The 12,821-nt window shown below is 36.5% G+C and overlaps 2 protein-coding genes across 3 annotated transcripts in view; both read right to left on the bottom strand.

Annotated features, from left to right (window-relative positions):
• Window positions 1–1,124, bottom strand: part of chd9 (chromodomain helicase DNA binding protein 9) — a 106,916-nt gene extending 105,792 nt beyond the window's left edge. Inside the window, exon 1 of one of the 2 annotated variants that reach the window (XM_087793526.1) lies at window positions 726–1,124. The gene's annotated coding sequence lies outside the window, so the exon portion shown is untranslated. The remainder of the gene's footprint in view (window positions 1–725) is intronic. The other variant, XM_087793525.1, reaches the window with a different exon arrangement.
• Window positions 1,125–2,646: 1,522 nt separating this feature from the next.
• Window positions 2,647–11,400, bottom strand: aktip (akt interacting protein). The gene is made up of 10 exons (XM_087793542.1): window positions 11,270–11,400; window positions 9,009–9,138; window positions 7,600–7,808; window positions 6,730–6,794; window positions 6,306–6,406; window positions 6,116–6,204; window positions 5,941–6,039; window positions 5,293–5,400; window positions 4,504–4,564; window positions 2,647–3,615 (listed from the first exon to the last, which is right to left on the bottom strand). Exons 2-10 carry the CDS (start codon window positions 9,054–9,056, stop codon window positions 3,502–3,504), a joined length of 894 nt encoding a protein of 297 aa, XP_087649668.1. The 5' UTR covers window positions 9,057–9,138; window positions 11,270–11,400; the 3' UTR covers window positions 2,647–3,501.
• Between the last annotated feature and the right edge of the window lie 1,421 nt (window positions 11,401–12,821).

Raw genomic sequence — 12,821 nt, 5'->3', positions numbered from 1 at the left:
ACGAGGATCAGAGCTCGAGTTCATTTTGATCCATAACTTTCTTCACATCGATCCCCGGAAAACGATACTCACTTCATCGGAATCGTCTTCACAAGACCAATTCTGATAACTGTTGGTTAATCTTTTTTTTTTTTGGAATGGTAAACATATCTCAAGTCATCCTCATCCTCATCGAATGAGCTTCATCACCTCCTCCAGGAGGAAACAGCCATGTGTTGCTCATGAACACAGTCAACAAACGTTGGGGTGAAAAAAAAGGGATTTTAAATGGAGTTCTTTGCACTTTAAAGGAGCCACAAGGTGGGAAAAGGTGTCGTGACGCTTCAGAAGAGGATGAGGAGGAAGAAGAAGAAGAGGAGGAAGAGGAGGAGGAGGAGGAGGAGGGTGGAGATGGATGGGAGAAAAAAAAAGGTCGACATAGATGGTGTCCCTGATAATATTCCGCGTTTCTTTTAGACTTAAAACACAGAAAAACAAATAATAATAACTGTAATTCGCTGTCATTTCAGGACCCCTCGCCCCCCCTCTTTAGCGTCTACTTTAATAGAAAAACAAACGTGTTTAAAGCGGTCAAAGTGAGGCAGGAACTCCGGTGGAAGTGACAAGTTAGCCGAGGAAAGATGGTCGCTCAGCTGAGGCGACTGTCACCGTCTGACAGCTCCTGGGCTCAATGGAAGACGCGCACAAACGCGCACGGAAACGGGAAGGGAAAAAAACCTACTTACCCTGGAACCCTGGACGCACTTTTCCCCCCTTCGAGGAGTGTCGTTGTGTTTTTTTTCTTGTGTTTTTTTTCTCCCGAAGGTTGGAACTTGTTGGTGAGTTGAACTCCTGCTGACGACCTGGTGCTGCTCGGCGGCTCCGACGCTGCTGCTGCTGCTGCTGACGTCACGCCGATAACGCCTCATTTGCATGTTAGTCACCGCCTCTCTGATTGGACGGGCGAGTTTTTTTTTTTTTTCGCCAACGCAGAGAGAGGTTTGGGATTTTTTTTTTTAAATGACCCCCCAAAAAAGGGAGGTTTAATTTGACGCGAAGAGGGTTGTTAGGAAAGGGGAGACGAGTGGACTTTTACGGGTCGTTTGTGACGGACTCGCGTTGACACGGAGCATAAGATGGCCGCGTACGAGCCGCAGCCAATCAGGGGAGGTTTTACTTTCGCACATGGACTGAAGTCGCTCCCTCCTGTCACAGCGAAAGGGTTGAGATTTCGAAGGTGGTCAGTGGCGGCCTCTAGTGGCGGCGGCGGGTGGTTGATTCACAAGCGACGTAGACTTTTATTAATGGGAAACATTTATACAGTGAACGGAAAAGTATAAAATAAATTAATGAAATCAAGCTAAGTATGTGTTTATTTATATATTTTTAATTAAAATATGATATAAAAGCAAATTCCCCGCCCAAACTACGTTTTTATATTCACTTTAATCTGTTTGAGGGGAAATAAATAATCACCAAAATGACAAAAGTCCTAAAAAAAACGTTATAGTTATATCAACAGACGAGTAATGAATAAAGCAAATAAATTGATATTTCTACATTAACCTCATGTGGGCACAAGAAATAAGGTCAAAGGGCAGCATGTGGCAGCACTATACTATACAATCAAAACAATGATTCATCATTTAATAGTTTTTCATGAACAAAAACGAGCATTTAAAGAGCAACTAATGTGAAACTCCAACTCTCCTGACTCACTCACATGTTTCAAATGTTGAATCTTCCTCTCCAAGATGCAGTAAGTCCCTCATCATGACCATGTTTTGAACTTATTACTTATAAAGTTCTAAACTAGAGGTTACGAGAGTCCATTGTGATGTAATAATGGCCTCACTACTCCTCCAGCCAGCTGTAATCACGCTCACTTTGTTTATACAAAGAGTTCCTTTGAGGTGGAGACTCCGAAAATTGATGACCATGCAAACAAAGTGGGTGTGGTTATGTTAAACAAGATTTAATCTCCAGAGAAAAAAACAGTTTTCAGTGGGCGGAGCTTAAGATCATTTTCTAATGTCAATATTTCAATGAAAAGATAGTTTCGTACAAACAGACACTCGAATATCTATTTAAGACACACTTAAATCAACACATTGGTTGAACTTTAAAGGGATCCGAATCATTCCCCTTCCGACCCCCACTTACACATGAAAGCCATTACAAAGACACTGCTTCTTTAAGAGTGAAGACTCTTAGATCCCAGATGACATCACTAGGACCTTTGCAGGAGCCAACGTCTTAAACTGGCCACACACACACACACACACACACAACACAACCTGATATTATTTTCGGTGAATATGAGTGAGAAAAAACATTATCTAAACACCCTGAAATGCATAAATAAATGTATTAACTAGTCTTAACTAGTTGATAACAGAGCCAAAACTATCATTCAGATGACTTGTTTACCACTTTACATTTAATACCTTCTTACATTTAAATAAATAAAATATGAATTGTCAAAAAAACAGCATTTCTTCTATGTGGAATCGACAATATTTACTGAATGGAAAACTTTTTAAACATATATTTATGCATTTTGTCCTTTTTGGTAAGTTTAATCAATCATTTATGAATCCTTGAGTCAGAGGTGTAATGACGACAACTTGTGCGACTATTTCACATGCACAATAACGAAACGGCCACTTATTTATTCCAACTTTATTGTTCACCGATAGAGCATTTTAAGATATTTTCATCTCTGCAGTCATTTCATCCAACAAAGCAAAATGAATCCCCAACGAAACCGTTAAAACCAAATCATTCTAAAGATGACAAATTGCAGTGAAAACCCATCATTTGAAGACACCGCCGTTCGTTCTGGTGCTCGAACCCCCGGACCTATAAAAATACATGGCAGCATTAAAGGGGACACGTGCACGACAGCATGGATTATTAAAACCGATTGATAGAACTGGAACACAAACCTCAGCACTGCATCCACTATTTACACATCAAACCTTCAATAATAAGACTTAAAAATCTGACAAAAAAAATAAAAACACCTGTGCATTAATATATTATCTGTCAGACACAGGAGAGAATAAAGAAACAACCGTCTAATAAACAGATTAAAAACAAAACGACCTCCTTAATCTAACTGGAGCAGGTGGAGTTTTGGGACGAGTCGACACGGATGTGACCGATAAACATTCCACGTCTTGAGACAGAAACAGTCCTGAGCCCGGGGTTCAACGGTAGCAGAAACGCTCGTTTTGGTATATAAAATAAAAACAACAACTGATGGAACAAGAGAGTGGATCCCGGATTGAGAGATGAGGAAGCTGTTTTGATTGCACCACAGCCTGAAATATAGACATCCATTTGTCATCTTTGATTTACATATGATACAAAGCTCAGTTTTCCTCACACACACCGGCCGGTTTCAGAGAAAAGCTTTTTTTTTTAAAGCTCAGCGATAAATAAAGTCCTCCCCGACGGATCCCGGGGTCTCGGTCGGCTGAGGAGCGAGGCCCTCTAGTGGATGCGGCCGGTACGGGTTCAGCTCTGGGGAGAACCGCCGTCGTCGTCTTTGCTGAACGGCTGCGTCGTTCCCGGTTTCACCCAAGAAAGCCCCGACACTTGCGTCCCCTTGTGAGGGTCGTCGGGTCGTCTCTGCAAACACAGAACGTTATTTGAAACAAGCTACTGCTGGCGGGATCCTCAAAATATTATATTTAATTTAGATAATGCTTTGAACACCTTTCATATTTTGGTTCAAGTCTAATTTTAATAACGATTTATGTCAAACATTTATAAACCAACACAATAAACACAAATTGAATTCCATCTAAGCAGTAAAAATGTAGGTTCTGATCCGGATCGATACAGAATAAACAGAGAACCAATAAGATTCTGTTTAACGTGATGCATTTAGACTTAACGCAACAATAATATCCAAGATTCTAAGGTAAGGTAAAACTTTATTGACTTTATTGAAATTGTTTTTTTCCAATAGCCAATACATGCAGCAATTTTTTATTAAAAAATCAAAAATAAATCAAAATAAAATAAGAACAAGAGAAATAAAGAGAAAGAACACCAGTTTCTTTCTAGGTCATTTCTAAGTCATCAGTAGCAATTAAAATCTCCAAAGGACCACTTTATATTATTATTATTAGAACATTATATACTGTTACTCCTGAGGGGGGGGTGTCGAGCAAAAAATAAAAAGGATGAAGAAGAGGAAAGATATTTACAGTATATGATATTATTTTTACTTTAAATCTTTCAACAAATTAGATATTAAAATGTTAATGACATGAAACCAAACAAGATATTCTCAGAACAAATAACTTTTTCTAGTTGTGTTTTGACTTGAAGTAGCAAAAAAATAAGAATAATGATAATATAGTCAAATCTAGCGCTAAAATAAAAAGTATATTGTCTTTGAATTTATCTAAGAATCATTAAAGAATAGGGAATAGTTCTTGATCAAAATCACTTTTATTTTTACATCAACCGACTCCAATTTAAGCTCATTAATCACAAACAAATACTTACTTTGTATGTAAACATTCGTTCCTTTGCTTCTTCATGTACAGACGGATTCCACTGAGAGAAACTGTGATGAAAAGGTAGAATTCAGAGATCAATGACATATTTATTGACATAATTTTATATGTAATTTGCTGATATTTGTTACTGTTCGTATCTTCACAGGGCTGCGGGTGAAATTGATCTAAATTTTAATCAAATTAAAACTCAATCACACAATGGGGCAAAAAAAATCATCTTAAAAAGACATAATTTCATCCTTTGAAGCTCAATTTATTATTTATTATTCATTTTCCTTTAAGTTTAACTCATGTTGTTGACCAAATACCTTAACCTCAACCTACACAATGGCATCTTTATACGATTTGTTGAAGTGGATTTGGTCCCCAGGACAAGAGTCATGAGAATTCAAAGAATGTGCGCTGTATAGTCCCAAAACTACGGTAAATAAGTTACGTGATTCATCTGTTGTAGTGACGTTTATTAAGTAGCCATTTCAAGTGCGTCTACAAGAATAAAGAATGTGTTTATGATCACTACTGGAAGGGCTTTGCTGTAATGGGGTTATAAGGTGTAAAGGAACCTAGTGGTTAGATAGTGCAACTGCATGTAACCGGACAAATAATCAACCATGCTTGTAGAAAAACGTTAACACAAGTATGTTTTGGTCTACATTGCATACTGGTCATGATGCATAAATGTTTCAAAGAGTGGTTTATCAACATCCACACAGAACTACACGATCACACAGGTAACACGATCAATACTTGCTGGACATTGAAGCGGTTCACCTACCTTATTGCGTAAGGGTCGTCTATTTTGGGCTGGTCAAAAAGATGACTGTTGCATAGCTTCACACTGTCCACCACCTTGCTTTTGAACAACTGGACGTCCTTTTCATATCTGGGGGAGAAAGAAAAACCTTGTAAAACATGAGCTTAAAAAAACAACAACTAAAAAGCAAAGCAAAGCTACAAAGAAAACGAAACATCCTATTAACATTTACAAGAATGTACACAGTTTTAATACTTCAAATAAAGTTGATGACTTTTCTAAACATATTTTTAAAATAATTTTCCCCCCAAAATACTGGTATTATTTAGATGTTTTTATGTAAAAGAATATAAAGATGTACAGTATATAAATGTTAGATCAAATAAATAAATACAAATACCTCATTGTATTATCGAAACCAAGATGCATATCATAAACCTTTTCATCATTCTCAGCAAATATATTCACAACTAAAGAATTAAAAAATGTAAAAGTGAAACACTAATCCGTTATTTGAGCTACTCAAATATTTATACTTTAATGTATATGTCACAGTGGAGACTGGAATCCAGGAGAGTCTGGAACTCTCCTAGTAGAGATTGGAATTCCAAGTGATGATTTTTAGTTAAAGTTTACATTAAAGTACGACATTAAAGGTGACAGACTCACAGCACAGCAGCTTCAGGGTTCAGTGGTTCTGCCGTGTTGATCTTGTAGAAGACGGTGCGTGCGTACATGAGAACTTGCCAGATGTGGTTGTGGTTCCGTCTTCATTGAAAATAAAGGGGAAACAGTGTCAACAGAATCATGAGGCATCAAGCAAACAATGGACAGCGGATCAAACCTCCATTTGGTGAACGCCCTTTTCAAGTCGAGCTCCCCGGACACCGGGTCGACCAGAGGGTGAAAGACTGGGATGTCAAAGACTAATTTCTAAGGATTAAGAAGAAGCAAAATTTTAGCCAAGATGGAAACATGTGGACACACCTTAGGCTCGATGACTTCTTAGTATGTAAAAGTGAGAAAAAACTCACAGGACACTCTCCGTCAGGATAGTTATCTGGAATATACACGGTGAACTTGAAGACTCCATCCTGGTACAAGCCGTGTCTGATGAAGATCACGCCGAACCACACTTGATAGGAGACAGAAAAACAAGTTGCAAGTGATTAACACATTATGTACCACATCTATGTGAGCATCTGTGTTAATAAAGATAACACTCAAGATATCATCCTCAATGCTGCTCACACGCTTCATTGCTCACATGCTATATAGTGAGCTAAACTCTGCACTATTTAACACCTCATTCCTTCTAGCCTTTGACTAAATTTTGCTTAAAGTGTAAATTTGTAATTACTACCTCCTAATTCAATGCTTCTCGTCTGAACGACAACGTAAACTACACTAAAAAAAAAAAAAGCAGTTCCAAGATGAAACTTAACTTCTTCAACTTACTCAATGCAGACTTGTAGGACGGCTGGACATAAATTCCAGGGAGTTTCTGCTTGATCACAAGAGTGCTGGGGGGTGGGGGGGGGGTGGTCACATGACAAGAGGTTTAAGTTACAAAGAACATTGGGGAAAAAAGGAAGCATTTTATTTCACAAATTCTTTAAAAGCTCTCAAAAAGCATCAAGGTCCTAACAGAGTGCCACATTATGTCATGATGGACCAGAAATATAAGTGCGATATTGACTTTTCAGGCTCAATTCATCTTTAATAGATTCACATTTGTCCTCCTTTTACTCAAATTCTTTTTTTTTTTTTTAATCTTACTTAAAAGCCTCTGTGTAGTTTTTGACATCAATCATCTTATCTTATCTCAAGATTTTGACACATGTGACCTATAAAAAACATTTCCTTCAATTTAGAAAAATCTCAAGGAAAATGGTGTCACAACACAATCTGGAGCTTATAATCCATTCGTTTGTGTCTTGTTTAGACTATTGTAATTTGGTGTCTAAACAAGAAGGAGCTGTCTCGCCTGCAGTTAATACAAAACTCTGCAGCGAGAATTATAGTAGGAGAACTTCTATTTCCCTGATCCTTAAGACTCTTCACTGGCTGCCAGTTTCTTTCAGGATCAACTTTAAAATTCTGGTTCTTACTTTCAGATCTATTCATGGTCAGACGTTCCATCTGTGATCTGATCCAGCCTTTAAATTTGTACGCATTTTTAAATGTGTATTGCTTTCGATTGTTCAAGCGCTTTGTGACCCTGGTCTAGAAAGGCACTTTACATATAACTATAACTTACTTTCTTACTTAATAAAACCTGTCAATTTAACAGACTGGTGGACACAAATACATTATATTTCTACTCACAACTCGGCCAGTAGTGAGTACTCCAGATAAAAAGGGCCGTATGATGCATGAGCGTCTTTGGTCGACTGGAGGGGCGTGCCCGTCGCTGTGGGCTTCGTAATGGGAGTTGCATTCTTGGGAATAGCCGGAAGCTGTTTCTTTCCGAAGGGAAGCCGGGCCGGGCTGGACCTCTGCTCTCCGTGTCCACTCTGCTCCTCGAAGTCAGATCTCTGCAAGATTAAATGTATATTCAAAAATAAATAGTCACACAAGCTTGTGAGCAACATGATAGTTGAGGGCGTGACCCTGTGGCTTGTCAACAACTGTTTGTCTAAGGAAGCAGTGAAAGAAAACCAGTTCACAAGGCAGGGGGACAGTAGAAGCACATGTGAGCGCCGTTATTCCAGGCATGTGTGGTATGCTTGCTGTGAATTGTGTGTAAACGGAGCTCACCGGTACGTCAAATACATTTCAGACTGCAGACAAGTCTAGCTATGACCACATGCTTTATCCATCTCTCGTCCTGTTGCTGCTACAGAATTAGCCTCCCTCCCTTTTATTGACAGCAACTCATTCAAGAACAAAACAGGCTTTTTAAATTTAAGCCTGAAGAGCTGCGAGACCACTAACACACTTCATTGCAACATAAATGTACCACTAATTAATGTATTGTCATTATTATTGTTGTTGTATACCCGGTATATTGTTTTTTGAATGAATATAACTGACGTTTGCTATTCAATTTTTTTGTTTAAATCCACTATTTTTAAGTTTTGTATTTGTCCTTGCAAAGTCTATTTTGAAATGGATGCTGCCATAATGTTAATGTAAATGTGAGATGAATAAAGTATCTATATATCTCTCCTTCAGTCAGAAAGACTGTGGAGGTATCCGAGAAAAATCCGAAAATTAAAGACATAGACAATCATCCAAAGAGTTGGCATTCGGATATATGATTTGCTGTACCATTAACTTTACTTTAACTTTAAGAAAAAACTACCTAGAAGATATATATACACATCTATATCTATATATACACACAATACATGCATACAAACAAACACACACAAACAGTAGGCCCCCAACAATCAAATAAACATGGAATAACACCACAGCCTAGTCTAAGAGTGAACATTGTGAGACAGTATCAAACATGTATGCTATTCAAAATCACTTGAAAAAGGTTCAAAATATTATTTTTAATTCCGCTTTCTTAAGTTAAGATCGAAGTTAAGTTAAAGATAAAAAAAACATTTAATGGAAATGAAAAAAAAAAAAACCTATACTTAATCCATACATCTTTCCAAAAGGGTATTGAAAATGCAAACTATGAGCAAAGGTATTATTAAGGATGGAGGTCAAGTTCCAGAAACTCCAGGCTTTTTTATGCTGAGTCTATTAAGTTTTGCCTGATTAATGCCGTCACTTACCTTACGGCTAGTATTGGCAGACATGCTCCAGAAGGGGTTAAGGTTCATTACTCATAAAGAAGATCAGATTGGCATCCCCCCCCTTTTTTTAGGAAGGTCCCACAACATGTGCCGGCCAGGCCATCGGCTGCTGTGAAGGAAGAAAGATTCACAATTTAACTGAACTCTGGTTCTTACACATTCAATACTTGACAACACACCAGCGTCACAGCTTTGCCTGGAAGGACAGAGTGTAATATTGATGCGTCAGCTGCTATCTTGTTCTCTTTTTTCGTCACGCCAGAATGTTTTACAGTGAAGGTCGATTGTTAACTTGTGAGCTTCCATGCGTCGCAATTTTCCTCAATAATGTAAGACTATGTGTAGAAAAAAACTACGTTCAAAAATAAACCTGAAGGACGTCACTGGAGGAGAATAAAGTTTCTTTATATAAGAAAAAAGGATGATACAAACAGAGGTTCAATCATTTTACTTTCTTGTCTTGGCGTTCGTGGCTTAACTGTCAAATTATTCAGAGCATATTCAGCTGCGCGAGAAACTATATCAGGTCTTTATCGGTCAAACAACATCTGGTTTCTAATAAAAATATTATCGCACATACCTATACTTGTTAATTTCCATCAATTTCATTCCTTTTGATCTGTTTTAACTAAAATACCAATAAATTAAATACGTTTTTATTCAATGCTATAAATAAACAATATTACTAATCAACATATATCAACTAATGCAAGTCAAAATAAGTTACAACACTCTACTTATCCAGTTATTAGGTTGGCCACGTCATGATTTAGGCTGGACAGTCCGGGATGGAAATGCCTTGTACTGCTTTTTTGAGTTGCATTTTAATGCAACGCTGTATATAGTCCATAATAAAGATTGGTTAAATATGATTGGCTAAAAGCGGTGTCGCTTAATTCGATCATTTCTCATTGGTTAAAAATGTAAACAAGCCCCCCCGCTGTTCTGGCTGGGTCACTCATTACATGCCAAAAAGATGAACCTCATTCAATGCAGAACGGTGCTAATATTATTTGTCTATTTGTAGTTATTATAAAGTGTATATAAACAATTTCCCTGAGGGATCAATACAGTTCTACCCAACCTAACCTACTATAATCACTTAAATATAAACTTAACACTTATGCCAAATTGATTGTAATGTAACATTCTGATTGTATGCATGGGTTACATTAAATTAACATGTACTTGGTGTAAAACACTACACATTTGAAGGTTAACAACAGTATTTTAGCCGTTTTATTTTGACTCTGCCAGGAATTTTGAAGATCCATAAAGCCAAAAAAGACACTAGTGGTCTGTTGTCTTCTTTATTGGTGCAGAAGATGAAGGTGGATTTTGTTGAGGGATTTAAGAAAAGGATAGTATTTTAAAAATAATTTGATATGCTGATCTTTCAGTCGTATATTCACCCGTTACATAGTAGTTTTTTCTTACCTCTCTTGTTGTTTAAATAAGGTATTGATGCTTTCAATGTTTGTTTATTTACATGTATTTAATGATTGGTATTTACATTTTATTGGCCCATTACAGGGCATAAATGTTATGCTTTTGCGATAGGCACTTTGGAACAAAGATGTATTGAATAAATACTGTGAACCAATACTTTACAAAATGTTTTTACCTCTTATACTACACATACATCATGATACATCTTAAAAAGATTGTCTCGCAATATAATAATTCATCAGTCCAACATTATCATGTACCAAATAGTACTATCGTGAAAAGTACAATATTATTTCATTTTGTTTTCTTTCCTCACTATACATAGCCAAGTGTCCTCATTTAGGGTGTTGTGGAAATGCCCACCCTAGTATAAACACAGAGATGATACCCTGTAGAAAGTTGAGGAAAACTGGACAGTGATTTAAACTAATAATATATCGATTTAAGGAATCTTTAAGAATATATCGACCAACACGGATCCTGACAGCAGCGATTTGTTGTGTATCCTTAGCTTAGCTTCTCGGCTAACTCAACTGCTAGCTTCTGAAAAGTTCCCACAGCTTGACAATCCTCTGGTGTAACTCTCCATTTTAAAGATAAATACTCATCCATCATATGGAATAAAACTGAAATAGTCCAGACCTTTGTTGTCCTGACATTGTCTGACAAGAATCCAGGTTATCATGAGATTATTTCCGTCAAATGACTTCTTTACAGCTCGAATGCTACCAGAAGGATTTTTTAGCAACATTTTAACACTGACATATGTTAAAATGGTTGCGGTAACTTACCGAATGCAACAAGGATCTTTAAAAAACCCGTTTAAGATGAGATATCGTCGTAATAAACGCTCAGTTGCAGCTCGCTTTTTATATGTGTCACCGGGAGCTAACGTGCTAACGCGTTAGCCTGCTGAACAATTTGACAGAGACGGGGGGCGCAAGCTAACCTCATAAGAGGGCGTTTCCTCACGCGAAAACGCCTTCTGATAGGTTCGCTGACCAGCCACACTTTCACGTGATTGGTCAGCACGTCGATCACATGACGGAAGTGTCCTCAATGGACACTGGAAAACAGCTGATGAAACATTTGCGACTTTTATTTTCATTCTAAACAACAAATAACTCATTCAATCGCGTTATTTCGATTTATCTCATTGCCTTTTTCTGCCTATTTCAACAATACATTTCCAGTAATTATGTTGCTGAAATTAACGCTGAGCTTTCACAACAGAAATCTTATTATTATTATTATTATTATTTTTCTTTTAATTCCTTTTATTCTTATTATTATTATTTTTGTCATCAGTATTATTGATATATCGCGCGGTTTTAACAAACAAACAAAACAAAAATGTATTTTAAATATCAAGTAATGTTACGTTTTAGTAGCATCTAGTGTTAAAATCGCAGATTGCAGGCGAGAAAATGACATTTAGAAGATAAAGAAAACATGTATTTTTTAGTGTATACTAAGAATATGGAAGAGTTTATATATTTTATACTTGTATAAAGTGTAAATATATATAATCTAATGTCAAATTAATAATAATAATAATAAGAAGAAGAACATAAAAACGTCTTAAAATACATGACAATTACTAAAAAATGGCGAAAAACGAAATTCTAAATGATTTACTTTTCTTTCTTATTTATTTTAAATAATTACAAGTGCTAAAAAAAATTAATCTGGAGTTTGACTAGGCTGGAAAACATTCCAAGAGAGGATTCCAAATGAAAATATGGAGCTCAAATAATATTAATTAAACGAATAACTGAAGTAATTAAGAAGATATTATTTATTATATTATAAGATTATTATTATTTTGCCAATTTTTTGTCACTTCCCTTCTAAGCAATTATGACAAAAGGGTAAATACTACATTTTTTTTCTTTTTTACTGTAAAAATATATTTTGAGATTTCACCTAGTTTTCAACTTTGCTACTTTGGAATTAAATGAAAAGTTTATTCGAATTAAAAACGTAAAAAACAAACAAGGATAAACTTCAGATTTGAGGTAAACAAAGGCTCAATAAACAAAACTACAATTCATCTTATTCTTTAACAACTTCAATAGCATGTATGTGGTTTAAAATAAAGTTTATTTTAAAACTAGAGGTTAATATTGTCCATATTTAATGCTCTGCTTGCTGCGTCCTCGCCATCTGTCACGTCCGGATCATGCTTCGTTGACACTCGACTCTCTTGATTAATTGATTTCCTTAAAAATCACAACTAATTGTTTTTTTTCCAGGGTGTGAAAAAATTAATTTAACGCCTGACTGATCACATTAATGGGTAGAAATGACATTGTCCAACTTTCAGAGTAAATACAATAGACT

Source organism: Callionymus lyra, chromosome 6 (assembly GCF_982586985.1).
Source record: "Callionymus lyra chromosome 6, fCalLyr1.hap1.1, whole genome shotgun sequence".
In the NCBI taxonomy this organism is placed as follows: domain Eukaryota; kingdom Metazoa; phylum Chordata; class Actinopteri; order Syngnathiformes; family Callionymidae; genus Callionymus; species Callionymus lyra.
Note: the sequence above shows the minus strand (reverse complement) of the source record. Positions and strands in the feature narration are given on the sequence as shown.

Bases quoted from the DNA above. Each gene is read 5' to 3' on its own strand.
- aktip (XM_087793542.1), bottom strand. From the start codon at position 9,056: ATGAACCTTAACCCCTTCTGGAGCATGTCTGCCAATACTAGCCGTAAG. The intron at 6,795-7,599 runs GTGAGTAGAAAT...CCCACCCCCCAG, and splicing joins TACTCACTACTGGCCGAGTT to CACTCTTGTGATCAAGCAGA. The intron at 3,616-4,503 runs GTAAGTATTTGT...CTGTGTTTGCAG, and splicing joins AACGAATGTTTACATACAAA to AGACGACCCGACGACCCTCA.